The 15,641-nt window shown below is 40.6% G+C and overlaps 1 protein-coding gene across 2 annotated transcripts in view; it reads left to right on the top strand.

The window, feature by feature from the left end:
- Nucleotides 1-10,323: 10,323 nt before the first annotated feature.
- Nucleotides 10,324-15,641, top strand: part of AGXT2 (alanine--glyoxylate aminotransferase 2) — a 46,787-nt gene continuing 41,469 nt past the window's right edge. For both annotated transcript variants that reach the window (XM_061187694.1, XM_061187695.1), the window contains exon 1: nt 10,324-10,411. In XM_061187694.1, the coding sequence (XP_061043677.1) occupies nt 10,324-10,411 (88 nt within the window). The remainder of the gene's footprint in view (nt 10,412-15,641) is intronic.

Below are 15,641 nucleotides of genomic sequence, written 5' to 3'. Positions count from 1 at the left end.
AACCCATACTATAAAGCATATTCTACTTTGGAGGTCTCAACACTTAAATTGGGATTCTTTTGTCTACAACCTGGCCTACTCACCTCACCCCTCAACTCCTGCTGCCCATACAAGTGTTAAGCATTTTTCTCTTATTATGATCAGGTTCACATTAAGACTTACACTTACAAACAGACTTGAAGCACAGATACTTTTACAAATGCGACAAAATATTTTTTAAGTAAAGGCTAGAGGGTGTTAGTCAAACACCACATGGATTGTCGGTTGGCGAACACTGGTATAAGCTAAGGGAGCTCAGGAATTTTTATTACTGTATTTATAAATGTGTTTGAAAGAATTTGTAAACGTCACAGGTACATTTTTAAGGTGACACACATTCGCTGCATAAATTATTAGAAATTATAAAATGAGCTTCAATGACATTTGCCAGTAGTTTTGCTTCACATGATCAATATTGATATTGTTACTGAACTATGTAATCTCATGATACATTTTTCAATACTTTTTCAGAGCAACTGCTTTTGCAATGGTAGCAATGGTTAATTTAAATTGAATCAATAAATTACTTCCTAAGCAATGATTTTTGGAGGGTCTTTTTCTATATATGTGAAACACGTATTTTTTTTTTTTTTTAAATATTTCATCACTTCAACTTTTTTTTTTTTTTAATTTATTTGTTTTTATTTATTTTTATGGCTGTGTTGGGTCTTCGTTTCTGCGCGAGGGCTTTCTCTAGTTGTGGCAAGCAGGGGCCACTCCTCATTGCAGTGCGCGGGCCTCTCACTATCGCGGCCTCTCTTGTTGCAGAGCACAAGCTCCAGACGCGCAGGCTCAGTAATTGTGGCTCACGGGCCCAGTTGCTCCGCGGCATGTGGGATCCTCCCAGACCCGGGCTCGAACCCGTGTCCCCTGCATTGGCAGGCAGACTCTCAACCACTGCGCCACCAGGGAAGCCCCTGAAACACGTATTTTATATTTAATGTAAGTTTGGGGGGTTTTTTTCTTTGTTTCAACAAACTTTATTAGGACATACATTTTTAAAAGAAGGAAAAAAAAACAGCAATCTAAATACTAATGCAGACACATGCTAAAATATTTGGCTTAGAACACTCATCAAAGGCATTTTTTTTTCCAGGCATACATTCTTGTACTCCTCTTTCAACATATTCTCTGATTTTATTTCCTACTATTTCTAAATCAAAACTGACATCTTGCTTCCAACCCAGCTAAATTCTACATCTTCTCTTTCCACTGCCCTCAAGTTCCTCCAGTCTTTAGCCATTTGCCAGACCCAAGCTTTAAAAATGCAAAGATGCTTGGAAGCACTCAGAAGTTCCTTGGGCCTTCTGGGAACAACAAAGATGAGAGGTTCCAAATCTGATAAACAACCAACTCTCCCAAATGAAGCTTAAGCCACAAATCTCAGCACTGACAATACACATTTTCTTTTGTTTGCTTCCCCCTACCTGGAATTATCCCATGTCTTCACTTAGAACTCCAGCTGTAGTTGACTCTTCCATTTATAATATTTTGTCTATTGCATAAAATATTTCATACACACTTGAAAATTAGGGAGGATGATACAACAAAAAGATCCACTTACCAACATCCAAATTTCACAAATATTACCTTTTTACCATACCTTTTCTTTTTTTTTTTTTTTAACATCTTTATTGGAGTATAATTGCTTTACAATGGTGTGTTAGCTTCTGCTGTATAACAAAGTGAATCAGCTATACAGACATATATCCCCATATCTCCTCCCTCTTGCGTCTCCCTCCCACCCTCCCTATCCCACCCCTCTAGGTGGTCACAAAGGACCAAACTGATCTCCCTATGCTATGTGGCTGCTTCCCACTAGCTATCTATTTTACATTTGCATACCTTTTCTTTTTAATAACTGAAACATGATGGATGCAGGAATTGGCATCCCTCAATAACCAAATTCTCTATCTCCCTCTCCAGTGGTAACCACAATCCTACAGTTGTATATCCTTCCTGGCCATTTTAAAAATGCATTTACTTCATACATAGGTATCTATAAACAATATATATAATTATTCTGGTGTTTATAAATTTTACATAGATAATAACATACATCATTACTCACCTTGATTTTTTTTCATTCAGCTTTGGGTTTTTGAGATCCAAACAGCTCCAGTTGATTGATTTTTATCTGCTGTATGCAGTTGTGTACATATGTAACATTTATTTGTTAATCCCTGGGTTGATCAACTTTCCATTTCCACTATTATAAATGACTCTGCAAAGAATATTCTTATGCAAGTTTCACATTTTAAGTGTTTGCAAGACTTTCTCCAGGATGTACATCTAGAAGTGAAATTATTGGATCATATGGGACACATATCTTAACATTTTCTCAATACTGATAAATTGCTCTCAAAGCGGTTGTACCAATGTCTACCCTAGTCAGCAGTGTAGGAGTTCACTCCTTAATCATTACCTAGTATTGTCAGATATTTAATTTTTGACAATTTGATGAGCATAAAATAATTTATTGTTGCCATTTTAATTTTCATTGTCCTAATGAATCCATTCGGGATCTGAATAACTCATCCCTGATTTGCTCATCTTTTATGCCATCTTTGTCATCTTCTGAGTCCCTACATAAGCGTAAGTCTTAAGTCTGGGCTTCTATTCCAGTCCAGTGGTCTCTTTATCTATCCATGCTCCAATGTTCCCCTGTTTTATTACCCTAGTTTTATACAGTCTTGCTATCTGGTAAATTAATTCCTACACCTCCATACCTTCTTCAAAATTATTCTGTCAATTCTGGACCATTTACTCATCACATGAATTTTGAGATAAGCCTATCAACTTTCCTAAAAACTTGTTCTGGGATTTAAATTGTTGTTTATAGAATTTATGTATTAATTCTGGGAGAAATCACATCTTTATAATATTGTGTCTTCCTAATCATGAACATGGTATATCACTTCATTTACTTTTGTTTTTAATAAAGCTTTATGCTATTCTTCATAAACGTCTACATGTGTTTTATTAGATTCATTCCTAGGCACCATGTTTTTGTTGCTATTGCAAATGGTATCTTTTTAAAGATTATCTTATTCTAAGTGGTTGCTGCTTGTATATAGGAACCACTGATTTTTTTAATATTGATCCTATATCCTGAAACCTTATTGAACTCTAATTATTAATCCTTGTAACTTGTAAGTTTTCTTGGATTTTCCGTTTTTACAACTATATCATCAGAATGTAACAACTGGGTTTTCTTCTTTTCTGATCCTTATAACTCTTATATCATTTTCCTGATCTATTTCTTGGGGTTGGATTTCCAGTACAAGGTTGAATAGAAGCAGAATAGTGGACATTCTTTGTTGATCTTGACATTAAAGAAAATGCTACTAAAAGTTCACCATTAAGTATGTTTCCTGTAGGTTTTTGCAGATGCACTTGGCTATGTTAAGGAAACTCCTTTCTATTCCTTGTTTGTTAATAATATTTTTTTTTATCTTGAATTGGTGTTAAAGGCTCTCAAATTTATTTATATGATAATGTGACTTTTCTCTGTTATTCAGTTAACATGTAAATTATAACGGAGAATTTATTTAGAGAAAATACTTTAATATTAAATTACCCTCACATTCTTGGAATTAATTCTACTTGGTCATGATGTATTTTTGCAATCTTTGCTGCATTCATTTTGGTAACATTTTATTTAAGTATTTTACATTTATGAGATTCATCTTTTGTGCTGTTTAAGATATAATTTTCTGAGGTGATTTGTAAATAAGTTAAAATCTTCTAGAATTATAGAAATTCCTCTTTCTCCTTGTAATTCTATCAATTTTTGCTTTATACATTTTGAGGCCATATTATTAGGTGTATCTTCCTAACAAATTATTCCTTTCATCATTAAATATGATCCCCTTTATCTTTAATGACTCTTTGTCTTAAAACCCTTATTTTTCTTGTCTGATACTGATATTGCTACACTAGTTTCTTTTGGGTGGTAATTCTCTGATGAATCTCTTTCCATTCCTTTACTTTCAATTGTTTTATGTCATTACGTTTTAAATGTTTCTTTTATAAACACGATATAGCTAGATTTTGTTTTCTCATTCTACTTGAGAATTTTTTCTTTTAGGTGATAAATCAGTTCCCTTTTTCTCATTTGATGCAATCTTCCTTCATTTTTCATTTGCAATCTAAATCTATTTGCAATTTGTCATTTAAATCAAACAATTCTGTAACAGTCATTATAGGAATGGGATATAAGTAAAGGTCCTAGTCAGCTAATTCACTGTATCTGAGGGCCCAAACTTCAGGGCAGCTCCTCTACCCTGCAGAATCAACCCCAGTCACAGGGAGCCAAATTCTGACAAATCTCATCCTGCTGAGATTGGGAGAGACAGCATGCTTTGTTTGTGAAGTTCAAGGGAATGAACAACTGGAGAAATCCAACTGCTAAGGGGCCTATGCACAAAAATGTTTCTGCCATACATTCTACCAAAAAGGAATTAATTTGAACATTCAAGACCCTCCTTTTAACACTTCCTCCATTAAGTGGTCTATTAGTCATTCAACTATATGTACTGTTGAACATCACTTGATAAGCATGTGTGCCAGGCACTGTGTTAGGATTCAGGAAGCATTAGGACGTGCTTTCTGCTCTCCCGGGGATCACAGTCTAGTGGGAAAGCTGGGGTAACCACTGTGTCCCCAAGTCTTACCAGGCTGACTTTAAAAAAATATTAACTCAGGGCTTCCCAGGTGGCCCAGTGGTTAAGAATCCGCCTGCCAATGCAGGGGACACGGGTTCGAGCCCTGGTCCAGGAAGATCCCACATGCCACAGAGTGACTAAGCCCGGGCGCCACAACTACTGAGCCTGCGCTCTAGAGCTCACGAGCCACAGCTACTGAGCCCACGTGCCACAACTACTGAAGCCTGTGCACCTAGAGCCCGTGCTCTGCAACAAGAGAAGCCACCTCAATGAGAAGGCCCAAACCGCAGCAAAGAATAGCCCCCGCTCACCGCAACTAGAGAAAACCTGCATGCAGCAACGAAGACCCAACACAGCCATAAATAAATAAATTTATTTAAAAAAAGAATTAACTCTAATAATTCCAGATGAGCTTTGCTCAAAGAGTTCATCCTAATAACTAAATTGAAGGACTTTGTACCATTTTTCAAGAAAATCAGTGCTGCCTGAAACTCTAAGGGTTGCAGTGTTTGAGCCTCATCTCCAGCAGTTCTTCTCCCCAGCACACCTGCCATCTCTGCCCCTCAGTCTCAACACCTGCTCATGCCCTCCTTCAGAGTCCGTTCACTGAAATGGAATACCTGTCATAGGAGGTTTCATGTAAATTGGGTTTTATCTGACATTTCCAAAATGTTTCCCTTTCCTTCAATCCATGAGTTAGGAGAGAGAAAGGATCACTTTGGAAAAGCTGTTATCTTACGGAACCTGCTCTGGTATTGACAGAAGGATTGGGGTCAAAGAGCAAAGTTCACTCAGGATTTAACTGATAAATCATTAGTGAACCTGTGTACAAATAAAAAAAACCCTATAATTATTAACATGACAACAGAATTTCCATGTTTCCTCTTTTGCCAATTATCTTTTTCAAAGAGAAATTCCAATATTTTCCTAGCTGATGAAGTATATTCTGTATCTTCAAAGTAATTCATTATTTGGGAAATAGAGATGGCAAGTCTCTTGACTGATATCCTGTCCTTCCTATTTACCAGTCATGGGGTAGTTCCTCATCTTCTCTGGTCTTATAGAAAATGAAGAAAATTACACCTGATCTGCTCGAAGGAGAGAGAACAAAAAGAACCAGAGCAGAAGTCTCTTAACATCCCTTATAACTTGGAAATAATTTCTGTTTAATAGTCTTTTTACCTCTGAAACTAGAGGAAGATCTTGGAGTGTTATTTCAAATGCCTCCTAGATCGGGAGGGAACCCAAGTTTCCTCCTCATCCCAGTTTTCAGACTCAGTGGATATCACTGTAATTCTAAAAAGATCAAAAGACCCAACATCTTGGAAAACAACTTTGTGCCATGTTAATTGAATTATAAACTGCCAACTTACTGGAGTGCATTTAAAACAGACATACATTTTGACCTGGAAATCCCTCTTCAAGTATTTCTCCAAAGGAAAAAACAGTTAATCTAGTGCACAAAGTTCTATGTCCTAGGATGCTGGAGGAAATATAGCTGTCCATCAATAGGGACTCACTAAATAAAATATATGTAGACTTCCAGCTTCTCCACCATGTAAAGGGCTTGGAAGATGTCACTCCCATTTTTACAAGAGGAAGCTGAACAAACTGAAAACCAATGACTTTTCTTGAACCCATCAGAGAAGTGAGGTTGCATAGTGAATTGTCACTCTGAAATCTAGAAATACAGGCAGATCTTCAAAGGCACAGGCAAGACCTTCTTAACCTGGAGCCATAACTGGTAGAAACATTAAACAGTAATTTTGACAAATTGCTAGAGGCTGAGTGTGGACTAGCGCGAGAATGAGAAACTCCCTGGTTGCCAGAGTTTTAGGAGGACCTTAACTTTTCTGGGCCTTACTTACGGGCACATCACCAGGTGAAGATCCCTTGTCATGGTGAAGATCCCTTCATTGCTCTGGCTGGGAAAGGGGAAGAGTAACTATCACACGATGTGCACGGAGACTTCACCTTAACAAAGATCTGCTCTCCGGGGCAGATGACTTTGCCAGAACCCTATATCAGCTGTGTGAAGGGCGTCGCTCCCACTGCAGCCACCTCTATGCTTCCTACCTCACCTAAGGGAGAAAGAAAAGAACATAGTCAAAAGGGGTAAGGTCTTCAAGGAAACAAACTGGGAAAAAGAAGCCAGAGGAGGGAGTCGAGGGCAGAAAATTTTTTTAGTTTATACTTACAGAGAATTTATAGAGAAATACTTGTGAAGATCACAGCCCAGACCAGAGACATAGGCCCGCTAAAAGACTAAGATCTAATCATAAGAGTTTTAAGCCTCCAGTATAGTAACAGTGGATTACAGCTGAAAGAGCTGCCTTGGTTCTATTTAAAGAGAATTTCTTAAGGGAACCCTAAGATAACAGGGGACAAAAACAAGGACACTAGAGGAATTTGAATCCTCTGGCACTTACAGTTACAGAAAACAAACACATCTCAGCTTCTAACCAGATTAACATAAAATCTCACAGTAAAGGCTTATTTACCTCAGGTCCTATTACCCAATACATCACAACCAGCTTTCATTAAAAAGTTGCAGGGATGCTAAAATGATAGGAAAAAAAAATACAGTCTGAAGAGGCAAAGTAAGCATGAGAACCAGACTCAGCTATAACACAAATACTGGAGTTATCAGACAATTTAAAATAATTATGATCAATACATTTAAGGCCCTAATGGGAAAGGCAGATATTATATAATATCAAATGGGTAATGTAAACAGAGAGATGGAAACTGCAAGAAAGAATTGAAAGGAATGCTAGAAATCAAAAACACATAACAACAGCAAACAGAAATGAAAAATGTCTTTGATTGGCTCATGAGTAGACTGAACATGGCTGAGGAAATAATCAGTGAACTCTGAAGATGGGTAATAGAAACTTCCCAGATTAAAATGCAATGAGAAAATATAGAGGGGGAAAAAAAATAACAGAACCTCCAAGAACTGTGGGACAATTTCTAAAAGTGTAATATGTGTATAATTGAAATATCAGAAGGAGAAGAAAGAACAGGGAAAAACTATTGAAGTAACAGTGACCAAGAATTTTCCAAAATTAAATAAAATATATCAAGAAATATTATGAAAGAATTAGGAGTGATGACCCAGATCTACATTTTTTGAATGAAAAGCTATATTATTGACTATAAGCAGTTTATGAAACATCATGTATATACACAGGTACACACATAAAAAAAATTTCTGAAAGAATCTTTACTAAAATATAAAGGTTAGATTTTTTGGTGATTTTTACTTTCTCTCATGCTTTCTAGGCAGGTTTGAGTTTGTTGTTTTCACGAAAAGCATACATTACATTACAGTGATCAAAATAAACATTTTTCCTTTTAAATAAAGAAGGTACAACTTCTCACTGTGAAGTTGTTCAGAATGCTGTGTTTTGCTTTCCCACCCTAGGCAGCCCCTGATGCTGTTGGGCACCTCTCACCATAATAGCCTTTAAACTTACAGCCCAAGAAAAATCTCAAATCCAAGGAGTTTACAGCCTCCAGTGCTCGCAGAAGCAAAATAGATCACAGCCCAGTAGAGCTGAGGAACACTTGCCAGACCTCAGGAACTCAGCATTTTCTCACCTCAGTCCAACACCGTGACAGCTTGGGCACCCCAGGGAGAGGCTGCATCACCATTGGCCTCGCCTCACCACTGGCCTTGCTGACATGTGTCATTCCCACAGCACTTGACCAGCCAGATCACAGAACCACTTCCTACAGCCCCCAGAGCAGGATGGGCTGGGAGCTGGGAGCCCACGCAAAAGGGGACACTTGACATTGAATTTAAAATTTTTCTGTGCTTACCTGGTAACCTCACCTCTGATGGGCATTTGGGATAAAAGGTTATTTCCCAGATGTGGGGGATGTGGCCAAGCCAGTTGTCCTCTGTGCAAGGTGATACAAGACGTCCACCCTGTATGCGGTTCCCCCAGCCCCACCCTGCTGGAGGAGAAAGTTGAGAGGACGTGACCACTGGCTGACCTGCGAGCTGGATCCACGCACTCAGAGGCTCCTCACCCCCTCCTCCGTCCTTGGAATATACATTCTTCCCGTCATTCGCACAGTGAGAGCTGGTCCAAGGATGCAGCCTTGGGAGAGTAATGTGTACATGACTGGACGGTGTACGTTACTGAACCCAATTAAGGCCTCTATATAAAATTTTAAGATTCCAGTGGGCAGATGCAGAGACCTACTCTCCCAAGACACGCCTCATAAGTTCCCTTGTTTATTAAATCTGCCACCTACCACTGTGGAGAGGCCTGGCTCTTCCTTGCCCTCTGTGTATGGGAGCCAGTTATCAACCCAACACCCCCTCACCCTCCCAGCTCCTACTGCCCTTGTCACTCTCCCTTCTTAGGCACTGCCTGGCAAAGGCACATGGACACCCAGTCCAGAGCAGCTGGAAACCCGGAAGAGATCTACTCACAGCAACCTGGATGGATTTTTAAAACATGGTTCTGAGTGAAAAAAAACAAAAGCACACCTATTGACATAAATTAAAAATGCATAGGACTTCCATGGTGGTGAAGTGGTTAAGAATCTGCCTGCCAATGCAGGGGACACGGGTTCGAGCCCTGGTCCCATAAGGACCCCACATATAGTGGAGCAAAGAAGCCGGTGCACCACACCTACTGGGCCTGCGCTCTAGAGCCCACGAGCCACAACTACTGAGCCCGCGCACCTAGAGCCCACGTTCTGCAATAAGAGAAGATACTGCAAGTAGGAGCCCGTGCACCGCAATGAAGAGTAGCCCCTGCTCACCACAACTAGAGAAAGCCCGTGCGCGGCAACGAAGACCCAACACAGCCAAAAATAAATAAATTTTTTTAAAAAATGCATTCACCCCAAACAATAAACATTTTACGAGAATACATACCAACAAAAAGGTATATATTAAACACACAAAATAGTTGCTTATGGAGATTAGGGGTGCAGGGGAGTCAGGAGTGACAAATGGGAATTTAAGAAATTAAAACATAATAAAAATAAAGCACCCTAACTCCTCAGCTCTCACCTTCTTGCCCTATTCAGATACCTAAGGGGATACGCAGCTGTCCAGAGCCGTCCCTAGCTTTTTGGTGCCCTTCTCCTTTCCCGTGGACTACCCCCTTCCCCATTAGTCCCTCTTGTCTTCCTCCAAGACCCCCAATACGAAAACCAGTGTCTTTACCCATTTAATTCATGGATATCTTCCTTCTCTCTCTCTTTTTCACTCCTCTCCTTTCTAAGTCTCTGACCCCTGCAACTATATCCTGACCCTTCCTCCAGGCCCATCACCACCCTTCCGCAGAGAGACTCTCATCCTGATGAGACCCCGATGGGACATAAAACTAGCAAAATAGTCCAGAAGACCTTTGCTTTGCCTGCCTGCCTGCCTTCTCTTTTCCCTCTCCCTCCCTCCCTCCTTCCCTCTCTCCCACTCCCTTTCTCTTTCTCTCCCCTTGGGACCCGCCGGAAGTGGAAGCAGTAACCCCTCCAGGACTCCCCTGGGGAGCTCCTCCCCTTCCGTCCTAATCTCAAAGTCCAGCTGGTGAGTGAGCAGTGGAGCCCTTCCTCAGACCTGCTTCCACGGGGATTTGCTTCCTGACTGGGAGAGATGACTCTAGCCTGGAGATATTTGCTGAGAGCTTTGTACCTGGAGACCTCAACTCCCAGGACTCCCAAGACATGCCCTTCCCCCAAAGGTGAGTGGAAACCAGAGGGACGTGGGTCAGCAGAGGGTCAGCGAGAGGGGAAGGGCTGAGCTCTGGAGCCTGTTGCCTGGAATTCTGGAATGTTAGACCCAGATAGGGTCTTAGAGACAAGTCAACTAAGACCTGTGAGCTAGACCTCGCCTTTTCAGACCCACTGTCCCCTTCTCCTGTCCAATATTTTGTAATGCTTCCTTTCGTCCTGAAATGAAATTCATGGATAATAAAATCTGACTATACACAATTTCAAAATAAAAACAGTCGCAGTAACATAAAGAAGAAAGAAAAAGAAAGAAATTCAAAATAATAAAGTATTAACTGTAGTATACAGATGCTTGAGGATAACTATTTTAAAAAACATAAAGCATCTTCACAAATTTCCACCAGGCCTCCAGAAAGTGGTACCACCCCCTCAATTACTAACAAGGAAACAGCCTCAGAGAAGTGTAGTCATTTGCCCAAAGTCACTCAAGCCAGGTCTAGACCCTGAGCCCTCTTCTTCCACTCAGACTCTCCTCTTTCTCCAGCAGTAACAGACCTGGGGTAGCCAGGTCTGGTGGTGGCTTCATGTGCCTATCTTGTTTCACTAGGAGCCTACCACCTCCTCACCAACTTCCCTGCTGCAAACTCGAGCGTAAGTAGGCATTTGCACATTGATGTATCATAGTGGGACCCTGTGCCCCACAGGCCCCGAACAAACAGAGGGGACCCTTTTCCATTGCCCATCATGATCAATTTTATCTTCATTCTCTCCTCATCTTTCCTTTTCCTATCTCCTTCCTTCCTCTTCCATTTGCTTTTTTCCCCCTTAACAATTGCAATTCTTTGAAACTTAATACATATCTGATGCTTTAAATGCATTATCTCCTCTCATCTTCAATCAAACTTCTTAGGGAGTACTATTATCCCATTTCACAGATGAGGAGACAGAAGAATAAAGGATAATTAAGAAATTTGGTCAAAGGCAGAAACATAGAAGTGGCAACTTGGGGTTCAAAGCCAGGTCTGTCTGGCTCCAAAGTCAGAGCGATTCCACCAGGCCCTTTCTTACCCACCCTTTTTCCAATCCTGTTTGGATTTGTCTTTTCCCCCAGTCATGGGTCTTTCTCCAGAACACTATTTAACTCCAACATTTCCTGAGAAGGAGCTAGAATTATACCCAGAGTCTTATGCTCGGTAAAGAGGACGCTATCCTAAAAGTACCGGTTGTTGACAAAGTAAGAGAAAATGCCCTCTCTGCTGCCTCTTCCCCTTTCCTACCCCTGCCCTGAGGGTTGTGGAGCTGGGCTGATGGTGGGAGCAGGAGATGGGAAATTACAGGTGAGGCTCGGTGCCTAGAGATCTTGATCAACTCACTGAGGACCCCTTCACATGGCTCCACCAAGGACACTCCAGGGGAAAAGTAATCTTGCAAACCCAGGACACGTAGACATGGATGTCATACTTTTTACCTGGTCTTTCCAAAACCTTTGGGACTTGGCTTCTACTTTCTTACCTACTAGTCCTAAATACCTGCCTGCTTGTTTGTTCATCCAAACACACACTCATTGAACACACCCTTCTTAAGAATCTGTGGGGTGCAAATAGACATTAGGCAATAAGTATGTGAGCACCTACCCACATCTGAGCAAAACAAAATCTCAGCCCTTATGTATCCCAGTGGGGGAGACTGAGCATAAACAGATAAACAGGTAAATATGAAAAAATGAAATCCAGTCGAGATACATGCTGTAAATCAAACCAAATCATGGTGAGGCAATAGAAAAATAAAATGGGCGGAGGGGGAGGCAGGGGGCCATGTTAGACAGGAAGATCACCTGGTGTTAAAAGCTGTCAGATATGCAAAAATAAAAATGTGTCACAGGACTTCCCTGGCAGTCCAGTGGTTAGGACTCCGAGCTTCCACTGCAGGGGGCGAAGGTTCAATCCTGGTTGGGGAACTGAGATCCCGCATGCTGCATGGTGCAGCCAAAAAAAAGAGTATGTCACAATCCTTGTAGAACATCTGCATGTATATTATGTGATATATGTGTGCATACAATGTTCAGCCTTACCTCTGTTTGATAGGCACAATCACTTTAGGCTATGTCCACAAAGTTACAGAAGCAATTTGTTTTCAGGATAAAAGAATGGAGAAAATATCTCAGCCATGCCTTCTTTCTTACTAATTAGCTAAAGATTATTAAATTTATAACATGTCTAGGCAGGTGGGGTATATGCTCAAACATACCATTTTGCTATCAACTGCCTTCTCTCCCACAAGGAGGGGTGCCCAGGAGGGCAAGTGGATTGCAAATAACACCCATTTCCAGCTGAGAAACTTCCCAAGCCTCCTGCAAAGCCTTTTCTAAGAAAAACATTCAAATTAGCCCTAAGGGTAGGTGTCCCGCCTGCCCCTCCAGGCCATCCTTGCTGCCATCTGCGGACTGAGCTAAGCCCAACAGAGGGCCAGGAGGGGCTCAGAGAAGGCCTGCCCCCAAAAGTACCAAAGGAAGGATGGAGCCACCAGCCTGGGAATCAGGCAGAGCTCTTGCTGGTGAACAATGGCAACTGGCCTTGGTTTACTTAGGGAAAAGGACATTTATTGGAAGGATACAGAGGGAAGGTGGGAGGGGCTATAAGAATCAATAGGAAGGTGAGGAGGTGGGCAGGACTGGACTTGCAAAGATACCAGGGAAAGCCCCGTGGAAACAGCAGGAACTCCAGGCAGGAACAGCCTCGGAAGCACATCATGGCTCTAATGAGGACCTCCAGCTAGCCCCTCCATCCTGGTCCTTTGCTCAAGACTTCAGATCCAGAAGCGGGGACATCTGATTCACCCTTCAGAGGTCTCACACCCTTCCCTTGGCTTCCCTGGCGGGAGACAGGCAGCTGGTATTATTATCCGGTCACCTAGAGCACACAGTTCAATCAAGGCTGAGCATCCTCCGTAACTTCCTGCAGACTGTGGGACAGTTTATGAAGGGAGAAAGGAGGTGGCCTCAGGCCCTCAGCCCCATGGGGGGTGAGGGTGGGACCTCAAAGCTGCGAACACGTCACGTTTAATCACGGCCTCAGCTCTAAGGTAAGGGATAAAATCTTCCTCTCCTAACTCGCTGGCTAGCCCGAGTATCAGATGAGATACCCAAAGTGACAAGTTTTTTAAAGTGACCTAATATGCTATGCAGAAATAAGTCATCGTTAGCACTTTAATAAATTCCCTTAATGTTCTACCAAGTATGTCCATTGTGTATTTTCAAATATTTATAACCTTTTTTTAATTTGAAAGAGTCACAGGCTCTTAATAAATACCCACCCTGTGTTGAAAGCTGGTTGTGGATATTAGAAAAATCTTTGTCATTACAAAGAGAATTTCCCCTAGAATTTTCAAATGTCTACAAAACCGGATTTCTCTCACTTACCTTGCCCAACAGGTTTTCACTTTTTGATACTATGATTTGGGGGGAAAGAACACAGAGCTAAGGTGACTTGTCTGTTGTGGAACTCTGTTGGTGAGAATTAGGCAGCCGGAAAATTAAATCTAGTTTCCCACTTGGCAAGAGTGGTGGTGGTCTCCAAACGGAACCATCTTTTTATTTGAAGTAGAGTTGGTTTACAATATTGTGTAAGTTTCAGGTGTACAGCAAAGTGATTCAGTTATACATGTATCTTTTTTTTCAGATTCTTTTCCATTATAGATTATTACAAGATATTGAATATAGTTCCCTGTGCTATACAGTAAATCCCTGTTGTGTAGCTATTTTACATAAAGTGATGTGTATCTATTAATCCTATACTCCTAATTTATTCCTCCCCCTCCCTCCCCCAAATGCCATCTTTAAATGTCTTGAGTTGTTCAGATGAATTGAGTGGAAGTTGATGAATTTAATGAATTTAATGAAAATCATTAGCTGTCATCCATGTTCAGCATCAGGCTTAAAAAGGCAACATCAGACCAGTCAAAATGATAAAACAGGGACAAAAAAAAATTTATATGCCAAAATAGATGTGGGATTCAGTTTTATTAACCCAGATTTCATTATCCCTTCCCCGACCCCCTTGGTGCTGTCTTCTCCCCACCACCACTAGCCCCATACTCCCGGGCCCCAGGCGTGCAAACAGGCAGGTGCACACACGCGCACACACAATTTCCAGGAGCCCAAGAGAAGCTTTATCAACCCTCAACTCTACGTCACCCTCAAAACATAGGCTATTTTGAATAAAGAATGCAGGCAACTATCAACATGTTTAGGTTTGAATTTCTTACAGCAAATAATGAAAACTGAAGCATTTTCTTTCTTTTTGTCAACCAACTATTATATGTACTGTTATTTTTGAGTTTGGGTTGTTTAGCGAGAGAGGTTTTCAGCTGTTTGAAGATGTTGTCTAGACTTTTTTTCTTTTTTTATCAAAGTACAGTTGATTGACAATACTATATTAATTTCAAGTGTGCAACATAGTGATTCAATATTTTTATAGATAATACTCCATTTAAAGTTATAATGAAATACTGGCTATATGCCCTGTGCTGTACAATATATCCTTGTACCTTATTTATTTTATACATAGTAGTTGTACCTCTTCATCCCCTACCCCTACCTGGCCCCTCCCCCTCATCCTTCTCCCCACTGGTAACCACTAGTTTGTTCTCTATATCTCTGAGTCTGTTTCTGTTTTGTCATAGTCATTCATTTGTTTCATTTTTTGGATTCTACATACAAGTGTGAGATGTAATCTAGACTTATTTCACTTACTGACATTATTTTTCCTACTTGCTTGCTAATCTTCCTTCCTTCCATCCTTCCTTCCTTCCTGAGAGCAGAATTTTATGTATTTCATTTTGAGCACTCATTCAGCCATCATATTCCTATCAGTTTGGTGAATAAACAAATGAATGAATGAATATACCTAACTTGACCATTTAAAATTCAAGCTTTTCTTTATCAAATTTTTCCAACTCTCTTTCTTCCCCCTCCAGACTTTCATAATTTCCTGTAACTTTGAAGTCAAGAGACCTTTCAGCCTCCTCAATGGGTAACTCCAATTTTGCAGATAGTAAAATGAGACTGCAGGAGTGAAGAGAATTCGAATTCTTAGAAACACTCAGAATTGTTTTCCCCATATTAGAACAGTAACTAATGTAGAGAGACACAATGAAAAGCTTTTGAAAAGGTGAAATTCTCAGAAAACTTAGCTATTATTTTTTGGGTCATTTCTATGTATGGATAGCCAAAAGCCACTTGCT

The sequence above is a fragment of the Eubalaena glacialis genome, chromosome 4, assembly GCF_028564815.1.
Source record: "Eubalaena glacialis isolate mEubGla1 chromosome 4, mEubGla1.1.hap2.+ XY, whole genome shotgun sequence".
NCBI lineage: Eukaryota > Metazoa > Chordata > Mammalia > Artiodactyla > Balaenidae > Eubalaena > Eubalaena glacialis.
The sequence above is the reverse complement of the archived record's forward strand: the minus strand, read 5'-3'. Positions and strand labels throughout refer to the sequence as shown.